Source organism: Drosophila bipectinata, chromosome XL (assembly GCF_030179905.1).
Source record: "Drosophila bipectinata strain 14024-0381.07 chromosome XL, DbipHiC1v2, whole genome shotgun sequence".
Taxonomy (NCBI): Eukaryota; Metazoa; Arthropoda; class Insecta; order Diptera; family Drosophilidae; genus Drosophila; species Drosophila bipectinata.
In genome coordinates this window covers 42,725-68,690 of record NC_091734.1, presented here as the reverse complement: position 1 = coordinate 68,690, position 25,966 = coordinate 42,725, and the positions used below count along the sequence as shown (strand labels likewise).

At 41.6% G+C, this 25,966-nt stretch overlaps 2 protein-coding genes across 2 annotated transcripts in view; one reads left to right on the top strand and one right to left on the bottom strand.

Annotated features, from left to right (window-relative positions):
* The window catches only part of stx (ubiquitin-like domain-containing protein stuxnet), a 30,380-nt gene extending 11,314 nt beyond the window's left edge, over window positions 1-19,066 (bottom strand). Inside the window, exons 1-2 of the mRNA XM_043210166.2 lie at window positions 17,596-19,066; window positions 1,827-1,914 (exon numbers count right to left, since the gene is read on the bottom strand). Coding sequence (XP_043066101.1) covers window positions 1,827-1,914; window positions 17,596-17,957 — 450 coding nt within the window. The 5' untranslated portion in view covers window positions 17,958-19,066. The remainder of the gene's footprint in view (window positions 1-1,826; window positions 1,915-17,595) is intronic.
* Window positions 19,067-19,912: 846 nt separating this feature from the next.
* ras (Inosine-5'-monophosphate dehydrogenase ras) lies at window positions 19,913-24,120 on the top strand. The gene is made up of 6 exons (XM_017231967.3): window positions 19,913-20,013; window positions 20,253-20,616; window positions 21,489-21,639; window positions 21,869-22,520; window positions 22,705-23,245; window positions 23,303-24,120. The coding sequence occupies exons 2-6, from the start codon at window positions 20,465-20,467 to the stop codon at window positions 23,406-23,408; spliced, it is 1,602 nt and encodes a 533-aa protein (XP_017087456.2). The 5' UTR covers window positions 19,913-20,013; window positions 20,253-20,464; the 3' UTR covers window positions 23,409-24,120.
* Window positions 24,121-25,966: the final 1,846 nt, after the last annotated feature.

Here is a 25,966-nt window from a genome sequence, read left to right as displayed (position 1 = left end):
ATGAAATGTTATATATGTATGTGTTATTCAAACACATGTGTGTGTTTTGAATGCAATATGAATTGCAATAAATATGGCCAACAAATGTCTGCCAAAAAAAGTAACAAAGGTGTGTAGAGGATATCATCCATAATAAAAATTCTCATATTAGAAATACATTTTCATAGCAGTGGAAAGCTATAAAATAAATCAATTTTAGAGCTTCCTGTGGTACTCCCTTGGTAAAAAATACATATTGGAACTAGAAGTTATCATAGTGAAAAAGTGGAAAAATATTAGCAACACTGCAAAGATGAGTCTGAGATACTTAGAAACAAAGAAAATCCTTGATTGGCACAAGTGGCAATAGGTTTCCTTATTTCATCCAAAACGATTTTCATTTCTTGAAATTACTCCACAACATTGAGGTTACCCAATTACTGGATTTATTGGCGATCCAGAGTGCGTGCCACTCGCTGAATGGCCAAAACCCATTGATAATAATGTTGCAAATGGCAATCAGACAAGCAAACGAAGCCGGCAACTTGTTGCTGTTAACTGGTGCTGCATCATGTTGCAACATTGCAGAGTCACGCGCATTGAAAGAGATTGGTAATACCCACTTCCAGAGCCCACTGGCAGAGTTGTTGGAAGACTGGAAGTGGAGTTGTTGCCAGGTTGCCCGCTTGCCCCGTCGGCTCATAATTCAAACGGTAAACGGTAAATCAAACGGTTGTGTGTAGCAACTACACACACACATACATACATAAATGTATGTACAAGAAGTGGAGCAAGAGGAAAAGTGCAAAGAAGCGCAAAAAGAGTGAACGACACAAAAATATAAGATGAAATAAACTTTTTTCTTTTGTACACCAATCTTAAATATGGCGAAAAATGTACCATTTCTTTTAGTACGAACTATAGCTAGCAACTCACCATACTCGAACTACCACTCACTCCTAACCCACCACACATCTAGCCAAAAATCCACAATCAGGGCCAACCGGCGCAGCTGCGCATACAAATGCAAACTTGACCTTTAGATGGCGCTGCTCTTTAAATTCAAAATCAGCCAAAAACTTTCTCATTAAAAAATCGCGCACACCCAACACAATACGCCGACAAAAAACCTTCAAAAGGCCAAGTCAAGGAGCGAAAAAGGCTAAAAGAGAGAGGGAGAGGCTAAAACTGTTTTTTTTTTTTTGTGAAAGAAGGAGGGTATATGTATTGTCATGCCCATCAAGCGATCGTCAACTCCAAAAAGGTTTGTATTTTTTTATTTGTTACTTTGGAATAAATTATATGCTCCACAAGTCGACTGAGAGGCACGGAGATTCCAGAGAGCCTGCATTTTAAGTTACACCCCCTCGAAAATCAAATTAGGCTAAAACCAGTCGGGACTTAAAAAATATGTGTGTGTAATAAAATAAATATGTAAATAAATTAAAATTAATTAATGTCAAACAACTTTGGCAACGACAAATGACAACAACTGGCCAGGCCAGCGATGAACAATAATCAGCCAGAATTCCGATTCGAATGTGAAACGGAATTTAGTCGAATTAGTCACAGTCACAACAGAGTGATATCTAATCGTTCTGAAATTCATTATACACACTTTCAAATTCAAGATTTGGCGACTAAGAGATAGAACTTTAAAAGAATTATGATATAACGAAACCTATACTCTTGAATACTAAACGGTTTCTATAAGCAGTTGAGAATTTTTCACTGAAGTATGAAGCTATATTTAACTACATAACTATATTGGAATAACTAAGACTATTAGCTATGAAGACTTAAACAATCTCTCATTGTTTAAGAATTAATATAAAGCCTTCACTTACCAATAGACCAGTTTCCACATTTGGTATCAAAAATATCTTGGATCCATCCATTAGATTGTGATTTTTAAGTGTGCCATCCTGTAGTTCCCTGAAAATAGATTGAAAGCAAAAAAAAATCATTAGTTTAAAGTTGAAAGATTCTATAAACAGCTGACGAATGCCGTCAAGCTTGCCGAAATAGCTGGACAGAGACAGCTATCCAAAAATACAAAGAAGTAGACAAAAAAATAATAAAAGATAGAATTAAGAGTCAATTCAACAATAAACGAAAAGGCGTGCGCCATTCGTTGTATTTTAGCCTCTTTCGATGACCACTTAACAGTATAGTCACAAAACAAACACACTGAGAGAAAAATAGAGACACTAATAAAGACGCTGAGGTGGATTATATCGGCTTTTTAATGGATAATACAATTAATTTGACAATTGGTTTCTTTGCTTTTGTTTAGTCTCTCAAACGAGAAGCGTTTTGCAAGCGATTTTGGTCGCAAGGTAAGGTACATATGGTATATATTTATCGATATTGCAATATTGCTGGGAATTGGCGATCGTTTTTTTTTTTGTTGAGGCGTTGATTTGCTGCTGTCAGCACTCTTGCATGCGTAATGATATTTTTTGTGCGACATTTGAGACATTATACAAAAGTCAGCCCAAGGTACAACAACAACAATAATGAAACGAAAGCAAACAAAAATAAAAATGCGGCAAAAGCACATAAAAATCGATGCGTTTTTTGCCACTTTAACAAAAAGTCGATTTCAATTATCCATGACTACACATATATACTGCATTATATCCCTTGATATATGCCAGGCCACGTTTATTTGGTATTATAAACTGGTCCGAGTAAAAAGACTAATATCGTTAGTCATTGAGAAAAGATAAAAAAAGCAAAGATATGGTGAGATGCTTATAAGGAGAGATTAAATCAGAATAATAAAAAGTGATTTTGTAAGTTAACTGGGTTAAAAAGTGTTGGGGTTTATATTTAATATAAAGATATTATTTTATAAAGAAAAATAAACAAAAAAAACCTCAAACGAAGTCGAACCTGGACCAGCGTTTGTGCTTTTTTTCTTGCCTATCTTTTCTGAACAAAGTAAATCTGTTAAACCCACAAATATCAACTTCAAAAACTTAGCAACAAAACAAAAACCCCGCTTAAATAAGAATTTACAAGCACACAGGTAAAAATTAAAAGTTCAAGCACTTTACAGGTTTTTTCGGCTTTTTTGGTTCAGTTGATGATTTCGATTCCATTTTTTTGTTCTGTTTTGTATTTATTTTATTCTTATTTTTATTTTTTCTTGGTTTTAACTTTTTTTTTTCCTGTAATTGTTTCTTTTTTGTTGTTTTCGTCGTGCAATGTAACAAAAGTCAAAAGTTAAACGCTGTTGACACTTTACTTTTCACTTGCTGCTGAATTTTATTTTATTTTTTGGTCATTGCATTTCGCAGGTGTGTTAAGTGAGAACAACACAGTAGGAACAGACCGACCGACAGACAGACGAACAAACAAACAGCTGCCGCTTATTTGTTTAATTCCATTTACTTGGATAATAAAGAAAAATATGGGAAACCGAAACAGCCAGCAGCCAGGCGCAATTGAGACTCGAATGAAAATTAACCGCCACAAGAATCGTTTTTCATTATTTGCATGCTAAATTGTCAACAATGGATAGGTGAGGGATCCATACATATACAACGTATAGTTCTATAAACAATTGCGTCTGCGTTTCTCGAGTGACGCAACTTTTGCCAAGCTTTTGTTTGGATGTAATTTCATCCATTGTTTATTGAAAAGAAACTGAAAACTTTAATATAGAATATGCCATACAGGAAAGGCTAATTAATTAAGATTAGTTCGGTAGTTTAGTTATAAACGTTATCTTGTATCTGCGGCAACCTAAGCTTATGTTTTGTCGTTAATCTATTGGCCCGATTTTGGGCTTCCCCTTCACCACAAAGTACAGTTGCCACAACAGCTGACGCAAGCCCTACAATACAGAGTATATACATAATTACACGAGTGTGTGTATATATGTAATACATATACTAGTTGAGGTATAATCAATGTCGTCTCTATATATAAATATATATAGATAGTCGATGCATTTGTTTTGGCTAGCAACGAAAACGCAAAGCCATAACAGAGAAGCGTATAAAACGTTGATCCAAAACATAAATCGAACAAGGGGGTGGGATGAAGGTAAATGATACGGATGGGGAACTACTCTGAGGACAGGTAGGCCTTAAATTTGAACCACAGACTCCTCCATGGATAGCCTGGTGTGGGTTCGACTGCTTTGTAGTTCCCTCTCTTCAATATCACTTTTTTTTTTTTGAAAAATCTGCCAAGTTGCGGCGAAAGGTAGCAAAGACAAAGCTGCCTTTACGGCGAATTGACAGACAATGCGATGCGGTAACCCCGGCAACATGAACACAGCAACAATGGCAACACTGACAGCAACAAAAACTGCTTGGAAACGAAACGAAAACCGAAAAAGCAAAATGCAAACCAAAAGCAAAAAGCAACGCAAAAGCAAACGAGGCAAACGAGCGCGTTTAATGACTGCATGCATGATGATGAATTGATAAGATTTTGGTTAGCTGGCTGGCTGGGTTGACTGGGCTGGCACGGAAAGCGTATTCGAATTTGGGTCAACGAAAGGGGCGTGGCAACAGCAACGCTCCGGTTGCACGCAACATTCGGTTACACAGACAAACACGCACCGGCGAACTCGTGGAGGGGAAGCCCCTTTGAAACGACAAAGCGACGAAAAAGGAAAACAAAAAACACCACCGAAAAATCATGTTAAACTCACGAAAACCAATTCAAACTTTAAAGTTTAAGCTCACGAATTGCATAAAATATATATATTTAAATACCACTTCACTTTTAAGGGTTAAACTAACCATTTCTTATGCCTTTGTATAAAAATTTAACTTATTTGAACAAGAGCAAAGCCTACTTGATAGAAAAATTAGAAAAGTTGAGATGTTAACAAAATAAAGCAAAGCACATGTGATTTAGGAAAAAAGAAAAGCACACGCGAAGTAAAGCATACTTGATTAAAAATGAGAAAAGTATAATATTTTACCGAAAAAATATAAGTTTTTACGAAACAAAAGCAAGGCACATGTAGTATGCTTTGGGAAAAAGCAAAGCGCTATATTTTTATACTGAAAGAAATGTTGAAGTAGTTTTATGAAGATATGTACGCTATTTATTATACGCCTTACATCTTATGTTACGCAATGCAGCATAACATAGTGCGTTTTCTTTGTTACTTGCTCTCTCTTTCGCTCGGTACCTCTCCGTCTCGCTCTCACTCTTGGGCAGGCAAGCAGCAACACGTTGCAGTTATCAATTGCAGGTTGCAGGTGCCAAAATGAGCGAAACTCACCACAGCGGAAAGAGAGAAGAGAGAAAGAGAGTCTGGAGAGAGGAAGCGTATAGAGAGAGAGCATAAAATCAACAAGGGAGAGAGGAGTAGCTCATTAAAGTGCTTTAGTTTTATATATTTTTATAATTTAATATTTAATATTAAAGTTTTTAGTATTCTCGTAATTCTTTTTTGTAACTGTTGAGGTGTGGCTGTAGGTGTATAATTTTTGCTTAAGCTTTTGTGTCTGTGGAGGTTTCCGCTGCCTCTGCAACTGCCTCTGCCGGCGGCGCTGCCTTTACGCAATAGACGACGCAATGTGACGCGACGACAAAGCAACAGCAACAACAAAAACAACAATAGCGAAGGCCGCCGTAGCCGTAGCCGCCTTGTGGGCGGAAAGGGGGGCACGACAGGCCAGACAGGCAGACGGATAAAGGGGGCGTGGGGTGGCGGCAAAGGTGAGGCTGAAGGAGAAGCCAAAGCAGAATTTAACGACGAAGGTGGAATGAAAAACCAACAAAAAAAAAATATGTATAAAAAAGGGAAATAGAAGAAAGCCCTAAAGAGTTAAAAGTCGGACATTTTTTAAGCATGTATCTGGGTATCTCTTTAAAACTGTATCTATTGGATACTAGATACTTTAAGGAAAGATAAGCAACGTTGGAAGAACTTGAACAAACAGGCCTAGTATTTAAGGTTTATTTGAGGTTATATCACTATTTATAGGAAAAAGAAGAAAAACCTTTGAAGATATCAGCTATAAAGCTTATACGCTGTAAGAACTTCATATTTTAACCCCCTTGTTTTATAGTTACTTTTTTTTTGAAAGAAAACACCACCACCAGTCTTGGATTCTGGCTTTGGATTTCAGAGGTGCCGCGGGATCAGAGGTTATACGCTTCCGGCACGCTCTCTTGACCTCTCTCTCTCTTTGGGTCTCTCTCTTACGATCTCCTCATGGCCCCTTCCCTCCATGCCCTCAACAACAATCCCCCTTTTATATGCTCTTGTATTCCAGAGCATAAGCCTCTGGTTTCTTTCCTCAGTGGGGGCATTCGGCATAGCATTTTCGAGCCCGCTATGTAATTTCAAACCGGGGAACCAAGTGAATTGCCCTTTGTTGTCATAAAATTCCACCACCTTGCACATACGATTCTGTAGTTGTTTTTATGCTAGTATATGTGTGTGTGTATGTATTGGGCATGCTGCGTAAATTATCATATTTTACTGCCTAGAAAGGAAAAGGAAATGGTAAGGAAGGAGGCTTCTGGGATTCAATACTGGAAAGAGAGCGAGAAAGCCAGCCAGCAAACGCACACAGGACACCTAAGGACATGCCATCCAGTGTATCCAGTATCCAGTCATCCTGCTCGCTCTCTCCTCGGCTCTTTTATTCTTTTTACACATGAGGGTTAGAGGAGCAGCCTAAAAACGCGATAGAGCGAAAGAGAAAGAGCGACTGGCTGCGGCTTCAATTGAGAATTGAAAATGGGCAAGAGATTGTCCAAAGGATAACGACCAGGAGATGGTCAGAACTGCCCCAAAAAAAGGCCCTAAAAAATCAGCCAAAAACCCCCAGAAAAAGTCTATGTCTGTGTGTGTATCTGCGAAAAAAAATAAAAGTAAATACAATAAAAATGCCGACTAAATGTCTGGCCAAAAAGTTTGGGGCTAAAAGAAGGCCGGAGAAGGGGCCAGGGCGGGGTTGCGCTCTGGCGTACAGCCAGACTCCCCCTTTAAGGACTCAAGGGCAACACTCCCTGTCCAGGATTAAAGAAAACATAACAGAATAAACGGCCTAAAAAAAGAAATGAGAAAATTCCTAGAAGAAATGATAAAGAAGAGAACAAAAAACTAAAGAGTGGCCAAGGGTCAAATGAAAAAAGAAATAAAATGAAAAAAAATTGATCTCTCATCAAAATTCTTCAATAAAGTAAGAAAAAGGTACTACTTTTTTATTAGTTACCTTTGGAAATAAATAAGAAGATACTTAGATAGATAATATATAGAATATTTCCATGAAAAGTTGTAATTAGTGACGCTCTTTAAACTAAGCAGAGTCGACCCCAAGAGCCAAGAGCCAATGTCATGACTAGAACTCGAAACTCTACACCAACATATGATATCATATCATCCCCTAAACTATCATATATCTGCCGCCCCCGCCTGCGAGGCTCTTTTTCAATTTTCTCACCCCGTTCTGGCCAAGTCGAGCGTAACCCATAATGTCAGCCAACTCTCTCAGCCAGTTAATGATTGCATAACCTTTTCTTTGTTATTGTTGTCGAGCGGTCGGTCGGTCACTTGTCTCCATTTTTATTTCAATTTCGATCCTCACCTTACACGGAAATGTCAACTAGCTTGAATAGATATTAATTCCTTCTCTAATCTAGTTTTGAAATAAAAGCATATACCGACAAGATAACTCAGTGTATCCGTAGATAGATAGATTCTGTCTCTGAATACATTTAGTTTTTTATTTTATTTATTTTTGTTTTCGTTGGCGTGGCTTGTGTTATCGGAGTGTGTGTCTCGAGAAACGCGTTAAACGAGAATCAGAGCCAGCCGTAGAATAATATTTTTCGGTTTCGGTTTCGGTTCCGTCGAATTATTTGCCAAAGATATGAGGAAGTATTTATCATATTTGCTCAAAATACGTCAACAGAGGTGCAGATACAGCTGCCAGATACAGATAGGAACGTGTTAATTGATAGAATTGCACAAGAGTCTCTAGTAGATACTTATTTTCAAGCCTAGAGATGGATTTCTTGTGGATCTCATAGATTTTATTAAAAAGTAATCGAAATGCCTTCAAAAGCCCATTTTCCTCGCCCTTAAAGTCTGCCGTTGATGGTGTAGATACCTGATGCCTAACAAATACCCAAACAAAAAACCTTCAGAGCCGTATATCCCTTTTTCCAGCCTAGCAGGAAGGGGGCTTTTTCCGCGACGGTCGGTTGCTACCCCTAAAGGCTACTTTAAAGTCAACTAATCCCAACTTTGATTACCAAATACCAGATGGGGAACTCCCACGCAGCCACGAGAGGACGGGAGGGGAAAAAAGCCGCCACAGCCTGGTGCACCATCATCAACACCAGCAACCACAGGAGAAGCTGAAACAGAAGCAGCCACCACTTTGGAAAATAGGCAGGCTGGCCAAAACGGAAAAACAGAAAACACAATTTTCAGCCCAGCTTTCACTTGAGAGAAGCTTTTCCTTCGGCCTCGTGTCCTCCACATCATCCTCATCACCATCGTCCTTTGGAACAAAACCACCCACATGGCAACTTGGGGTTGCAACCACCATTCGCTGCTTTGGCTGCTGATGACTTTCATTAATTTCCGGCCGAAAAAGCTGCACCACCACAGGGCCAGAGGCTGAAGCGGTGTGGTATGGCGTTGTGGTGGTATGTGGGTGGCAGTGGATGTGGATGTGAGAGTGGTAGGTGGTGGTGGGATTAGAACGCCTCTTTTAAAAGGCAACTCTTGGCATTGACCATATGGTGGTGTGGGCCAACCAAATGCGGGCTAGTTGCCTTGCTTATAACTGTATCTAATCTAATTCATTCATTTTTTGTCGTTTTTGCATACGATTATAAATAGTTTAGGTAACTAATGGGCGTTGGGGTTCGACCCCTAAGGGTTTAAAATAATATTTTTTTATTTTTTCATCCTCTTTTCTTCTGGAAAGTATTTTTTGATATTTGACAAAAACGCAGTATCTGAGTATCTTTGGATCTTTGTAGCTGAAGTATATTTGTATCTATGTATCTGAGCTACGGCCACCGTGGGAGGTGAGATTCATCCGGGCTGTCAGCTGCAGTTTAGCCAGCCAGACCACGGCTCCACCCCCTAAACGCCCCTTTCGATGATTTTGTTAAAGCTTTTGTTTTAAGGAAAAAATTTAAAAAAAATGGAAAAGGAAAGAAAGAAAGGGTTGAGCCAGGCAGAGGCAGCCGTAGAAAGGAAAGAGAATCAAAGTGTTAAAGGGGAAGGAAAAAGAGAAAGACGTGGGAGGTGGGTGAGGAGGGTGCTTGGAAGGAGAATCTGGAAAATCGATGGCAACAGCTGAATCGCAGCTTTATAGAGTCAACACATCGCATTTGCATGCCGGCATGCGGGGGCGTGGAGGGGCGTGCCACTGCTGGAAAGTACACAGATACAGCATCCCCACACAACAAAGACAAATTAAACAAAGAAATCAGCGAGCGGGGGGTGGGTGGTGCGGTGTGGTGTGGTGTGTCGGGTGTGCTGGTGATAAAGTAAAGGGAAGGGAAGGGAGGCAGGTGGGAGGTGGGGGCTAGGCGGTCTGGCAGCAACAAACAACAATGAGAAATCACAGCAAGCGACTAAAAATAGGAAAAATAACGAAACGCCCCCGCAAGCGACAAGCGGCAAAAAAAAAAAAGTCCACCTACGAGAAAAAAAAAAACAAAAAAAAATCAGCAAATGCTTCTAATTTCGAACTATTGATTCAGAAGGTTTCCGCTGCCGGCGTCGACTGCAAGGCTAGAGCTGAGACAGTGAGCGTCAGCAGCAGCAGCGACAGAGGCAGCAGCAGTCACCGGAAGACATTTTTGCGCGAAAAGGGCAAATAGGAATATTATAGAAATATAATTAGCAGAGAACAAAAAAAGGTAATAGCCAAGGTAAAAATAATTTATTTCATTACTGAAATTATTATTTAGTACCACTGTAGCGCCTCCTACCTCCCCTCTCTAGAATAGATTGGTTTTGAAAAAGGCAGCAAAAGCAAAGATAGCAACAACAACTGCAATAACAGAGCAGCAGCAGCAGCTCTTATTTTTTTTAATTCATCATCTATGGGGGCTGCGCGCGCACACACAGGCACAACCAAATCGTACACACGTATGCAACACACACGCAACAAAGAGCAAAGCCAAAGCACAACGAGAGAGAGAAAGCAAGCCAGCGTGAGAGTTAGACGACAGTGGGGCACACATTGGGGGAGGGCTTGGGAGGTGGGGAGAAGCCAAAAGACCCACAGAGAGCGAGAGCGAGAGAGAGCCAATGCAGTGCAAACAACAATTGCCGGCCGGTCGAGCTACAAGGCAGCGCTGCAGCAGAAAGCAGCGAGGCAAAGCAATCTGTTGATGGAGCTGTTGGGCCTGCTGAGGTGGGGGAGGGGAGTGGGCCGGGAGGTGGTGATGTGGGGCTTCTCTCTGATGACGTTATTGATGCCGTAAGTGTTGTTTTTTTCCTTGTTTTATTTTTTTTTTTTTTTTTTTGCATTGAAAGTAAAGACGACGACGTAGAAACTGCAGTTATTGAGGAAAATTGTTAGATAAACTGAGAGAAAACAACAGGGCATTTAAAAAACGAAAATATATTTAAAAGAATAAGAGATGACCCCTTAAAAAAAATTATTTTATTTCTTTAATTATCTAACATCTTTCTTATATTATCTTATCTTTTCCATAATAAACTCCAACACATTTTTGTTCAGTGTCTGAACTGAAAATTAGAATGGCATTGTACGAAAAGTATGAATGCCAAAGCCGATGATGATGCTGATGTTTAGCATGATGCCCACAGTGATGATTATGAGGAAGGTGATGATGAGGAAAAACCCATGTGAATGAAAACCATAATCACAGATTCGAGTCACAAAGGGAAAGGAAATCAATCATAGAATTGGGAATGAATGCAAAAAAAAGGTCAGATTATATCAATTAATGGATTTCCGTCGTCTATGAATATTTTTAGAATTTTTAGAGCTACTTGAAGTACTCATTTATTAATTCAAATAATTCATAGTGAGTCAGATTGGGGTTCGAGTGCGCGTTAGAATGATTAAGGTTTTTAGTCAGAATGTCCATAGATGATTAGTAACCTGGTTTTTGAAAGAAAGAGTGGGAATATTGCACATTTTTGTAGAAGCCCTGCCTTTGTTTTCTTCGCTTTGTCTATTTTTTCACTTTGAAGATTGCTGTTAACGGCTGTAAAAATTGTTGTTCAACCGACTGACTCTGCGCATCCAGAAGATACAAAATATTCGAAGGCGAATGCAGGATTGGTGAGGAGAAGAGGCATCTTTGTTAATCGCCGCGGCACGGCGATACGGCAATACGGCAATACCGATTTGCATTTTTTTATGCGCATAAACAATGGCTTTTTGATGCGTTCGTTACTCGACACTTTGGTGGTTGATGGTGGTGCAATGACACATCCCCAACCATCCAGCCAGCCAACCAGCCAACCAACCACCGAAAAAAAGCGAAGAAAGAGGAGCAATGCCAGGAGGAGGTGGGTCAGAAAGAAGAAGTCATTGGTCTGGGCCATAAATAGGCGGCAGAAGAGATCTTCTCAGTGGCGGCTGTTCCTTCCTCGTTGTTGCATGCAATTTGGCACAATTAAGGCGGCTAGCGGCAAGTATCTGCCAGATACAAGATACACAGAGAGACTAACAGCAAACATGCAAACGTGCCGTTAGTTCAGATTTGGCCACTATTTTTGTATCTTACAGATACACACACACTCACTAGGCGTAGGCATTAGATACAGATACACAGATACACACAGAGCACCTTAAATAAACTTAAAAGAAGGCGGCCAACCACCCAAAACAGAAAAACAACCACCCAACCCACCCACTCACTCCAACACCCACCCATCCACCCATTCATCGCCCAACCCATCAGATACACTAAAGGAAATACATACAGGTAGATGAGAAATCTATATTAGTGCAGGTATCTATACATATTTTGTGAGGAAAGCTTTCAGTTGGCCGAGAGTATGATATCATTTTGGGATTTCCTTGGCGGGTGTTCCTTACCCCAAATACCGTTATAGATCTGCTTCTGCAAGAGGAAACCCTCTATTCTTGCAGTGCTTCTGGGGGTCTAAACCACCCATTCCCGTTCCCATTCCCATTCCCACAACTGAGGTGGTGGAGGAGAGATGCTTTCTATTTTTAATGCCCAGAGCAACTTTGTTGCAGGCCGAGAGTTTTCAGTTTATTCTAATAATTCAGTGGGTGGAAGAACGTCAGACTGCAGGCTGCAGTGCTCAGTGATGGGAAAATTTATTGAATGCGCCAGCAGTGGCAGTGGCAGAAGCAGCAGCAGCGGAAGAAAATGTGGTAGTAGTAGAGAAGAAGAAGAAGCATTGAGGCGTGGCGCCATCTAGCGCCGAACAGAGCCAAGGCTAAGGCCTGAGGCCATAAACAAAATCAGGGTTGTTGGCAAGACCAGAGGGGGGCAAAATGGCAGCCAAGGGCCATTTGCAGAAAGGGCAGGGCAGGGCCTGGCCTGAGCTTGGAAATTGGCCAGCGGGGGAGTGGTAGAGGAAGAAGCAAACTGAGAGAAGGCAGGTGATGCCCCACGGTTGCCATACCAGTGGTGGTGTTACTTTCCCAGTCACTAAACGAGTTTCCAAAACACATACAAAGATACTGAAAAAGGCGAGATGCACATGAAACGGAAGTATATATAATGCAAGGAGAATCCGATTTAGTTTTAGAATGAAAGAAATAACTTCCAAAAAATAAACCTTCTTTGAAGCAAACCAGAAGCCCCGCGCAGGTTGTGCAAGAAGTCGACGTCGCAGCTCCAAAGGGCTGAGAGCGAGAGAAGAGAGCATGAGAGAGGGCGTGCTCTGAAAGAGAGTCTTGTGTAACCTGATCTTCAAACAATGACCAAGCGGGGACCGGGGCAGTCAGACAAACAGACAGTCGGACTAATAGAGACCCAAAAACAACAAAAGGTATCTAAAAACTAAAAAAAAAAAAACAGAACAAAGCACGTTGTTCGTCCGTATTTCAAACAAGATCTCTACTCCTCTCACTTGCTCTCCCGGCTAATCAACAACAACGTCAAATAAAATATAAAAAGTATATAGATATGTGTGTACGGAATACAAACAGACAACAACAACTAACAACTGCGCAGCGTAGGCAACAAAGCGAGCAAAATCGAAACCAGCGCCGGAAAGAAAAGTGCCTGCTTTTCACCCTTAACCCACGACAGCCAAACCTCCATAGCCGGCGAAGTTTGATCGAACCGAGGAGATAAGAGCAGATCATTTTGTTTTGCCGTGAAATCGAGTGCCTTTTCGGCAAGCAGACCATTAATTCTGAAAAGGAGAGTAGCGCGGCAAGCCCCAAAAGGCAGCGCACAAATCCACCACTCGTGACCCCAGAAACTCAACTCAAATGGCCTCGATTTCAACAACCATGCCAACTACAAGACTAAAACAAACAGGCGAGCTACGCTACAGTAAATTTTTTAATGTAAATTATATATTAAAAGATCTAAGAGGTCTGTGTAGTACTATCATAACTTTATACAATCACACCCATCTCTGAAGGGATAACCACAAACAAGTTCCAGGCTTCTATGGCCAAAAACCAGTGAGTTACGGATCTGTTATATACAGATATGCTAAGAAACCAAAAGAATATAGACAAACTGATAAAAAAAAGCTTATATAAGAGGTTCAGGTGCTTCGAATTAGATATGATCCTATACTTTGTAGAACCAGTGGCCATCAAACGCATCAACAAATCCACAATACCCCCTTTGAAGAGTAGAGAAAGCACTAAGCAACACGCGCTGTGGCTCTCGATGACGTCGACATGGGGACCGAGAGACCCCGACATGTAGCGAAACATAAAGCATAGACCGAATATAGACCCCTCGTGCTGACCGACAGTGTGCCCATCTGCCGTTGTCTGTCGGCTTGGCGAACGCCCCACCTATGTACTTCCTGCTCCTGCTCTAAAATCACCATCATACATAAGTGTAGGTGAAGAAAAAACGCATACTAAAATTAAAACTGTTGATAATACAATAAGCGCCAGGGCCAAAGCGAAATCATGGGAGGTTTATTACGACTGCGACTATATTGCTAGCGTGTGCGTTGCGTTATTACGTAGCCGCCTCCTCCGCCTCCGTCTATCTGAAGAACCCTAAGATAGAGTAGTAATACAGGACTGGAAGGGAGGTAGGTGGGTGAGGTGGTCGGATCGGTGCCGGACCTGGGGGCTTATGTCATACCGAGTGCGCCACTGCGCCGCCAATTCGGGTACGAGCATATAGCCCCTGGCTGCCTGATAGCGACCTGGGCACTGGGACATCTAATCTGCTTTCAATATTTCTGATACGACATTATTTCTCCTCTATTCGCACTACTATTCGTGCTTGTTTTTTCGTTGTTGATGGAAAAACTTTTTCCTGCTATCTGCGTGAATCTTTTCAGTTCCCAGTACTCGTTCTTGCCACATTACGTAGTACTAGAGTGGGTACTACTACTACTGCATCTCCTACCTACTGATCCAGTGCTTGGGCTCTCAAATCCGGTTTCTTGTTAGGTGTGTGTGGAAACTGTTCTTGGTTTGTTGGTTGAACCACCACGTGTGTTGCGTTTAAAGGGTTGATGTTCGAATAAACAAAGAAACATAAAATTTTTCATGGCTTTTAGTTACGGCATTATTTTGTTTCCATTTAAAATGCTATTACCCGTTTTTGTTTCAAAAAGTTGTTTAAAAACGTTCTCTGGACTCGAAGGGAGATGGTTTTTTGGAACTCATTTTAGAAACTGAAAGATATCTTATGTATCATACAAGATAGACATCATGCATATGTCTTTTAGCTATAAATTAAAATAGACCATAGAAGTAATAGGTTAAGAAGGAACCTCCTTTAGGAGTTCTAACTTCCTATAGTTTCTTGCAGCATTTTCCTTTTCAAGCCTTAATACTCTGATTCTGTAGTTCTTAAAGGGATTCATGTTTTATATAGTGTTTTATTGTAGTATTCTACAGTTCTAGTTTCTTGAAACTTCCTTCCTTTCGAGCTTTAATACTTTGGGTTCTAATCAGGTTTTTGTTTAAAAACGTGTGTGTTATCCATCCAAACCACGTGTTTTTGAAGAAGGGTTGATTATGTATCGAGTTCTTCTCAAGGGCTCTCCTCCCTCCCTGGTTGTGGGTCTTCCCGTCTACCATATTTCCATATTTTTCATTCGAAAGGTCGGTCCAGTGAGGTCGGTCACTTTTCGCCATATAGACAGGGCATAGTATTCGGTGATGTAGTGATTCCAGATGCCTGCTTTTGGTGGTGCATCCAACGACGCCTTTCCGTCACACATTTTGGTGGCATGGTGATTGCTATGATGGTGGTAGTGGTGGTGCTGGTGGTGGTGACTTTATAAATGTGCTACAAAATGCGACTCGTTCAGTGATGTGTGCAGCAACAACATTTTGTCTTTGGGCCCTTATTTTCTAGGTGGACTTCTTCGTTTTTCCTGGTGGTGGCTTCCATTTCCTTCATTTCCTTTTCCCATCTTCCTTCACGGGGTTTGCTCGGTTAAGTCTTTTTCTGCGGGCGGTGGTGCACAGCACAAGTTTTATGTTTTTTTTTTGGTCGGATGGTGGTGGTGTGAAATAAGCTTTCACCGAAAGGCTTTTTTTTCTCCGAGGCCCGGGTGGTAGGTTTTTCTTGTTATCAGTAATTGGAGGGGTGGGCATCTATGGCTTCTTCTTATTTCTTTTTGCAGTTTGCTTTTAGGCCTTGTTCTCCTTCTTCGGCCTGCTTCGTTTTTGCCAACGGGGTTATAAGCCAACAACATATGACATTCAGACAAAGAAGAAGACGAGAGAGGTAGGCCATTTTCCGAGTGTCCGATAAGAGCAGCAGCCTGCCAACATTGTTGAGAAGAAGAAGGGGCAGAAGAAGAAGCACAACAAGAAGAAGAGGAGCAAGATGAAGAAGAAGCAAGGCAATTTGATTGCAGAACAAAGAGAAGCGTGTACAAAAATCTCTGCCACACACACACACACACACAGACACATGTTCGAAGCCGGCAGAGGATGATGAAAAAAAATAAATAAAATAACTTCAAGTGGAAACAAAAAACCAGCACTGTAAGATGAGGAAAAAAAAAATTAAAACACACACACACACACACTCGCAACCACACCGTGACGCCATTGCCCATTTTGTTGCTTTTGTTGCATTCTGTAAAGTGGCATAAAACAGATGCAACACAGCCCAGGCAGAGAAAGAGAGAGCAAAGGAGCCCCAAGGCAAGTAGAATTCTTCTTATCAGTCAAGTTTTTCTCTTCTCCCGAAGAAAGCCAGAGACAAAGAAAGGGGTAAGGGCTGGGCAGGGCCGGGTAGGGCACTCCTCTCAATTAGAAATCTATTTGCAGAAATACAGTACAGTACAGGAAAGGAAGAAAAAACATATGGAGGTGCAACCAGAAAGGGACAGAGGACAAAGAGAAGCCCGCATTGTTGGGAAGCCACTGTAATGCTGCCAACACACACGCACACATGCCAAGCACTCTTTCTAGGAACAAGAAAAGGATATTTTATTTTCTAATCTAAAATGTTTGTGTTTCATTTTTTGATTAATAAGAAATACCTGTTTGTTACCTCAGCATGCAGTTAACAGAAGCATTAACAGTTGCAGTTGAAGACCTAACAGTTTCATGCAACTAGTTGGAAAACGTCTCTCTGTTCCACTGCCTCTCTCCCTCCCACTTGCATGCACTTCTCGCTTTGCATTTGCACTGTTTTTGTTTGTTTTTAATTTTTTTTACCTTTTTTTTGCCGGTTTTGTGTTATGCGCACACTTTTCTGTTTTGTTGTTGCGTTTTACTTTTTTTTTGCGTTGTTTTGTAAAAATAACAAATTGATTATGAAATCATTGTGGCAAGTGTGTGTGTGTGTGAGTGTGCTTGTGATCAATTGGCACTCCCCGCCCTCTTCTAACCAATCTACTTTGAGGCTAACCCTTTAAATATGCCAATTTTTTGTTGCTTTTTTGGAGGTTATATCAATAATAACCATAATAATGAGAGGAGAGCAACAAAAGCAACGCAACTAAGCAAAAAGCCCAAACAAAGAGGTTAGAAAGAGACGATAACATAAACGATAATCAAAGGCATTTAAGCTAAACAAAGCTTTAAAAAACAGACACACACACACTACACTGAACTTTCAACCTGACAATCTGCATTCCATTTATGTCCCAATCAGTAGTGCGCTCCATATAGAAATTACCTCACTGGGCATATAATCTTGAGAATGTATTGCCAACCACTGAGGTCCAAGGAAGCAAAGGTTGCAACACAAAGTTGAACTACTTCTCAGTTTGCAACCCGAAATTCCACTCCAAAGCATCATCTCACCGAAAGCACGTGTCGGAACACGTTTCTGTTTCATTTTAGAGTGGCCAGATGTGCCATTTACCTTTTCTAATTGCTTGCAAATCTGAAGCATGCATCTAATTAAGTTTCGACATGAGTTCTCCTGTTGCCAACACATGTCAGCAAATAGGAAGTGGCTTGCAACCCTCAGATTCGGATATTTCAATATTTCAAGATACAAATAGGGGTAAGAGGTACTCACTTTTCGCGATGCAACAAACGTATACGATCCTTGGCCACCTTCAGCTTTTTGGCAATAATCTTCTTCAGGCTCTCGATGCTGATGTGCGGCTCGACGCTGACGCCAAAGTTGCCGCCGGTGCTGGTGCTGATGTTCAGGTTGATAGTGGCTGCTGCGGCTGCGGCACTTGCTGCCACTGTTGTTGTTGCCAAGCGCTGCAAGGCGTTGCTACCGCCGCCAGTATTGTTGCTGCTGTTGGTGGTGCCGGCGTTGCTGTTGCTGCCACACCCAGCTGCGCTGCCGGCCGAGGATGCTGCTGCTGCTGTTGCTGCCTCGTTTTGGCCATCGGCAGTAGTGGCCGAATTGGCCGCTGATTTATCCATGTCCGATGTTTTTGTGTTATTTTTACAGGGTTTTTATTTGAAATTTTATTCTTTTTTAAGGAGATGGGAGCAGTATTCCTCCCTAGCTCTTCTCCTTTCTGTATATATTTGTATATATATATATATATCCCTTTCACACACTTCAGGGCTCACAGAAAAAAACAAATTTAACAAAAATTTTGCGGCGAGGTGACTTGAACTGCTGCGGCGGCGCTGCTGCTGCTGTTGCTGCTGCTAAGAAATCGCGTAACGGCACACACGCGGCGGAGACGGCAACTGCGGCGCGCTTGGTTCGATTTCAATTTCCAATCGATTTTCTATACACACCACACCTTACACACGCACACGCACACACATGGATGCCGCAACTGCCTCTGCCGCTACGAAATTGGAGTTTTCGGTTTCGGGTTCAATTTTTGTTTCTAATATTTTATGAAACTATTTTTTTAAATTTTTAATTTTGTGTCTCTGGGTCCTGAGATGTTGGTTCTTGCGGTGATGATGCGGTTGCCACGGGATCTGCGGGGGATGTTGGTTTTTTTTTTTAATTTTTGGGGGAGCAACGCGGAACAAAATGCGGCACCAATTTCTTGAAATTTTGTTTCTCTGTTTTGTAGACCAGTTATGGACTTGCGGAGATTGTGACTTAACGTCTTCTATGTAAGAATTTTGTTTTTCGTTGAATTGCAATGGCCAGGTACGACGGGATGCTCTAATCGCTATCGGCTTCGGTTATATATTTGATACAATAATGTGTATTTTGCTATTGGCTATTCGACAAAAAAATTTTGTGTGTTTCTGCCTCAATCGGTGCCCGCTGTCACTCGTACTTTTTTTGTATTATATTACTCTACCAAATCTCCCCGTGCGTCAGTTTGGATTCTGTTGTTACGTTGATTGGTGTTTTATTTTATTTTGTATCCCTCGGTGTCTGTTTGTTCCTTACGCCACTGCTGCTTGGGGTTTTTGGGTTTCTGTTTCTGTTACAATTTGCTGCACTACACACACACACACACTCGGCCTGGAGACAAACGAGTCGAAACACACTGGCAAGTGAAGCGGTGCCAACCGCCAAATAGCATCTGACCAGGTCGCCCGTGTGGCCGTCTTCGCATGCAATGCTTTCAGCCCTAGCGCATTGCCGGACACCCTGTAGTTGTTCACGTGCCACCCTGTGTCCGGAGCACGCCGGTGTTTGCTCTGATAGGCGTACCTTTTGCAAGGAACTAGTTCGATAACAACAGTTTTTGGCCATTTTAGAGCTAGATTTTGTTAGATTTAGCTAAATTCAGTTTCTTAAAATATTATTTTAAAAGAAATCCCAATTTTTTATTCTCAAGAAAACTAATAGAATACACTCTTATTATTTATCCATATTATTAGTAAAGAAAGTGGTTATTAGTAGAGTAGAGAAAGTCTGTTTTTTTTATATATATATTCTTAGGGTTACAAAAAGTAAAAATAAGAAAAAGGCTCTTAAATATGTTACAATGTATTTATTTCCAATTATTTATGTTCGATCTTATGTTAGAAGAATTGGGAAAAAATTGTTGAAATAAACCTGTATTTTAATCGATAATAGCATCGATACTTAACTGATTTTTTCTCTTCTTCATTGACATATTTCTATAAATGTTGTAGATTTCTAAAGTTCTTCATAAGAAACATAGGAATAACATATAAATTACCTCATTTTATGAATAATGAATAATTCTAACTTGATTTGATATTATAAAAAATATAGACAAAAAAAGGTTTAATTTTCTTCCCAAATATTTTTTAAATAAAAGCTAATCTTTTAAGTGCAGCTTCTCAATAATATATAAATATAAATAGGGATATTTGGTGCCTTAAATGTATCACTAAAAATTTTTTTAATATAAAAACAATGTTCCCAAAAAATAATTGACCGGAGCATTTGGTAACCCTGCTGCGAACCAGTTCAAAGCTGTCAACCGGAACTGGAACCAGTCGCCGCGGTATATAGAGGCACCACGTTTCGGCTGCCGCCGCATTGCTGAACTGCAACGACTTCGACTTGCCTGCGGCTGGACTGGTAAGTGACGAAACCATGTGCTCGGTCTAGAAGCTGGCATGCCAACCGACTTGGTTCTGGAATCATCCCGGCCACCCACAGCTCCCGCCGCGTCGCGGTTATTTTTTAAAGCGGCAATTAACCTTGTTATATTTTTTCTTCGCTCTTATTTTTGTTTTTTTATGTGTGTTCCTTGACAATTTTCTTCTCTGATGTGGGTGTGTTGGTGTGTCTGTGTGTAATTGCGTTGCGGGGAAAAGCTAATCGAGGAATCCAACAAGCATTTGCCAAAAAACCCAATAAATATTACACGAAAGCCAAAATCGAAGTATATCCAGCGGCGATTATCTAGCCAAGATCTTGAACTTTTGGTTTGTTTACCCGCACCCGGTGGCCGCTGTTTAGCACTCGCATCTCGTATCTCGCTCACTCACTCGGTCCGTTGTCGTTGCCAAAGTTGAACGGACGGAATATGGAAAGCCAACAGCAGCAGCAGCAGACGGCGGCGGTGTCAAAGTTGAACGGATTCCTGGAGGCCGCCAAGGGATCAGCAATAGACGACCAGCTGCAAGACGGTCTCAGCTGCCGGGAACTCTTCCAGAATGGCGAGGGCCTGACTTACAAGTAAGCTACAGAAAAAAAGCGAAAAAATGCATTCACCTCATGGTTTCAGTTTGCTCTTTCAAGGGAGGAGAAATACAATTAGAAAGATGTTGAATTCAATTATATTTTATACTTTTAGAAAGGTTTTTATGATCTACTTTTTGTTTTTCGTTAGGATATTTTTGGTTGCAAATTTCATTTTAAACTCTTATAGACATCTCCTTGTCTGTCTGTCCTTTTAAGGAAATCCTTGAAGGAATACAAAAATTCAAGTACAAATAAATAACAAGAATTAATATAGAAGCTCCTCTATAGCCTATATCTATACTGTAGATTCTTCATTATATTTTATCTTAAAAGTTCTGTACTAAGTGTCGTGTCCGTTCAATAAAATTCTAAGAAAATTCCATTGAAGATCCTAAATCATATATAATCCTAAAAGTTCTAAAAAGTCTATCCACTCCTTTCATTGTTTATGGAAAGCGTCTGGCCAAAGACCTCAATGCAAAAATATCATGTCCTCTCTATAGCGCTCTTTAGGCGTTATTTAATAGCTGTGTGAAGACAAACGAATAAACAGACCCATGATCTTGTTATTGTTGATTTGAAAATCAAGAAAAAACAAACAAAAGTAAATCAAAACAACAACCGATTTAAAGGTGTAACAGAAGTCATATAATATTCGTAAAAAATGCCATAGAGAACATACATAGCTATCTCATAGCTTTCAGTAATCATTTTGTTGAAGAAACCCTTTCCCTTCATTTTGGAAGCCCTTCTAATTGTATGCTCCCCCCTAACCGAAAGACTAACACGAAAAAAAAAGAAGAAAAACCTGAAAAATACTTACATATATAAGAACCTCCTAACACCCCGAAAACCCCCGCCCACAGCGACTTTCTCATATTACCCGGCTACATAGACTTCATCGCCGAGTCGGTCGATCTGAGCTCGCCTCTGACGAAGGCCATAACCCTGAGGGCGCCGCTGATTAGCTCGCCCATGGACACGGTAACCGAATCGGAGATGGCCATCGCCATGGCGGTAAGTAGAGAGATCTTATAATCTAGATGCTAGAACTTGATACCAATTGGCAATACCAACAACACACAAAAAAATAAAAAAATTACCAATTGGAATGAAAGCTGTGGTTGTAACTCAACACTTTTACGCGCCTCTCTAACCGCCAAAACGTGTGTTTCTCTCGCTCTGATCCACTCTGATCCACTGACTGGACCCACTAACTGGTTCCACTTCGATCACCCTCGTGCAGCTGTGTGGTGGCATTGGCATCATCCATCACAACTGCACGCCGGAGTACCAGGCGTTGGAGGTGCACAAGGTTAAGAAGTACAAGCACGGCTTCATGCGCGATCCCTCGGTGATGTCGCCCACGAATACGGTGGGTGATGTCCTGGAGGCGCGCCGCAAAAACGGCTTCACCGGCTATCCGGTCACCGAGAATGGAAAACTTGGTGGCAAGCTCCTTGGAATGGTAACGTCGCGTGATATCGATTTCCGAGAGAACCAACCGGAGGTCCTGCTGAGGGATATCATGACCACGGAACTGGTCACAGCCCCCAATGGCATTAACCTGCCGACGGCGAACGCCATTCTGGAGAAGAGCAAGAAGGGCAAGCTGCCGATCATCAACCAGGCCGGTGAACTGGTCGCCATGATTGCCCGCACGGATCTGAAGAAGGCCCGCTCCTATCCGAACGCCTCCAAGGACTCCAACAAGCAGCTGCTGGTGGGCGCTGCCATCGGTACGAGGGTGGAGGACAAGGCCCGACTCCAGCTCCTGGTGGCCAACGGTGTGGACGTCATTGTGCTGGACTCGTCGCAGGGCAACTCCATCTACCAGGTGGAGATGATCAAGTACATCAAGGAGACGTATCCCGAACTGCAGGTTATCGGCGGAAATGGTGAGTTCTGATCGGATTTTTTTTGGCGACCTAATGGGAGCAATTAAAACGGCACTATCTTTGGAAATATCCGATAATGTGATGGGCCATATTGTTATCTGGAAGTGGGGCTAGAAAAACAGCCCACTATCTGACCAATTAGGAGAGAGATCTGATTCCAACACACACACATTATTCATTCCAGTGGTGACCCGGGCTCAGGCCAAGAATCTGATCGAGGCGGGAGTGGACGGCCTGCGCGTCGGCATGGGTTCTGGTTCTATCTGCATCACCCAGGAGGTAATGGCTTGCGGCTGCCCCCAGGCCACGGCCGTCTACCAGGTCTCTACCTACGCCCGGCAGTTCGGAGTCCCGGTGATAGCCGACGGCGGCATCCAGTCCATCGGGCACATCGTTAAGGCCCTGGCTCTGGGCGCTAGTGCTGTGATGATGGGCTCCCTGCTGGCGGGCACTTCCGAGGCTCCCGGCGAGTACTTCTTCTCCGACGGCGTCCGACTGAAGAAGTACCGGGGCATGGGCTCCCTGGAGGCCATGGAGCGCGGCGATGCCAAGGGCGCTGCTATGTCGCGTTACTACCACAACGAGATGGACAAGATGAAGGTGGCCCAGGGCGTCAGTGGCAGTATTGTGGACAAGGGCAGTGTCCTGCGATACCTGCCCTACCTGGAGTGCGGTCTCCAGCACAGTTGTCAGGACATTGGAGCCAACTCTGTGGCCAAGTTGAGGTGAGTCTTAAATCCTTTCCCGAATCCTTACATGATTTAATATCCATCTCATTGTAGGGACATGATCTATAATGGACAGTTGCGATTCATGAAGCGCACTCATTCCGCCCAGCTGGAGGGCAATGTCCACGGTCTCTTCAGCTACGAGAAGCGTCTCTTCTAACATACACCCATGTGTGGCGGCGGTGGTAGTGGTGGTGGTGGTGGTGGCGGCGTTTCTGGCCAACATCAGCATCCTGTCCAGCAGCGCAGACAGCCGCAGCATCGCCACCATCGATCGGGCAGAGCTAACACGCTTCCCGACTATGCCCGCCTATTCGATCGCAAGTGAGGATTGGGAAGAGATCAGGATCCAGATCCAATTATTCTACTATCTGGCCTTCGTGCCAGTGTTTTAGGTTTAAGCCATGTTTTCGAATCAACCAACGATTCCCTTTCCGCAACATAGATTCCCCCATCACTCCCAGGTTATTTTATAACAAGTGTTTTTTTTTTTAGTTTTTTTGGTTACCCGGAGGTTGGTACCGAAAGTCGAATGTGTATACCATAGTAGCATACCATATATCCTGTCTCTGAGCGACAGAATCCGTAGAATCCTTAGGAACATAAGTGTTTTCAGGCGACTTGGTCTGTTTAGAATTGTATGTACACTATATATATGAAATATATACACGATATATATTATATATCCCTTCCTTATATACTGAGCGCAACGCGTTTGTTGGCCTCCTACTTATTATTCTCTTGCATTCGCTATATGTGCATAGATGTTGATTTTCTACTTGTATAGTGTTTTGGATGTAGAGTTGGATACTTCAAGTGTTAAGCACCTCTTTATGCCAAAATTTATTAAATGTGAACTGAAACAAATGGAATGTGCGATCAGAGTTGTTTTTCGCTTATTTCGAGGGTTAGAACGTGTCCAAGGGGGTTATCTTCGGCACGTGGAAGGGGTTCGACTGGGAGTTCTTATCTCAAATATTTATTTTGTTTCGATTTATTCATAATGATTATGATTATGCTTTATGTGCTGTAATTTGGGAGGGGTATTGTTTGTTTTTATACTCTTGCAAAGGGTATTATAATTTTGGTCACGAGTGTGCAACGCAGTGAAGGATTCATATCCGACCCTATATAGTATATACATTTATGATCAGGATCGCCATTTTCAAGGGGTCAACACAAAAAATGGAAAAAAAAATCTAAAAAATATTTTGTCTCAGGATTTTGATGCAGAATGGTGGAGAATCGATCCACAAATCGTTTAAGGTACTTGGCTTAAGAATCGGATAAGAATTGGGGAAGATATAGCCATCACGGTGGACCCCATAGGGGAAAACCACATTTTCAAGGGGTCCATCAGGAAAAATGGACAAAAAATCTAAAAAATATTCTGTCTCAGGATTTTGATGCAGAATGGTGGAGAATCGATCCACAAATCGTTTAAGGTACTTGGCTTAAGAATCGGATGAGAATTGGGGAAGATATAGCCATCACTGTGGACCCAATAGGAGGAAACCACATTTTCAAGGGGTCCATCAGGAAAAATGGACAAAAAATCTAAAAAATATTCTGTCTCAGGATTTTGATGCAGAATGGTGGAGAATCGATCCACAAATCGTTTAAGGTACTTGGCTTAAGAATCGGATGAGAATTGGGGAAGATATAGCCATCACTGTGGACCCAATAGGAGGAAACCACATTTTCAAGGGGTCCATCAGGAAAAATGGACAAAAAATCTAAAAAATATTCTGTCTCAGGATTTTGATGCAGAATGGTGGAGAATCGATCCACAAATCGTTTGAGGTACTTCGCTTAAGAATCGGATAAGAATTGGGGAAGATATAGCCATTACGGTGGACCCCATAGGGGGAAACCACATTTTCAAGGGACCCCATCGAAAAATGGACAAAAAATGTAAAAAATATTTTGTCTCAGGATTTTGATGCAGAACGGTGGAGAATCGATCCACAAATCGTTTAAGGTACTTGGCTTAAGAATCGGATGAGAATTGGGGAAGATATAGCCATCACGGTGGACCCTATAGGGGAAAACTACATTTTTAAGGGACCCCATCGAAAAATGGACAAAAAATGTAAAAAATATTTTGTCTCAGGATTTTGATGCAGAATGGTGGAGAATCGATCCACAAATCGTTTAAGGTACTTGGCTTAAGAATCGGATGAGAATTGGGGAAGATATAGCCATCACTGTGGACCCAATAGGAGGAAACCACATTTTCAAGGGGTCCATCAGGAAAAATGGACAAAAAATGTAAAAAATATTTTGTCTCAGGATTTTGATGCAGAACGGTGGAGAATCGATCCACAAATCGTTTAAGGTACTTGGCTTAAGAATCGGATAAGAATTGGGGAAGATATAGCCATCACGGTGGACCCTATAGGGGAAAACTACATTTTTAAGGGACCCCATCGAAAAATGGACAAAAAATCGAAAAAATATTTTGTCTCAGGATTTTGATGCAGAATGGTGGAGAATCGGACCAGAAATCGTTTAAGGTACTTGGCTTAAGAATCGGATGAGAATTGGGGAAGATATAGCCATTACGGTGGACCCCATAGGGGGAAACCACATTTTCAAGGGACCCCATCGAAAAATGGACAAAAAATGTAAAAAATATTTTGTCTCAGGATTTTGATGCAGAACGGTGGAGAATCGATCCACAAATCGTTTAAGGTACTTGGCTTAAGAATCGGATAA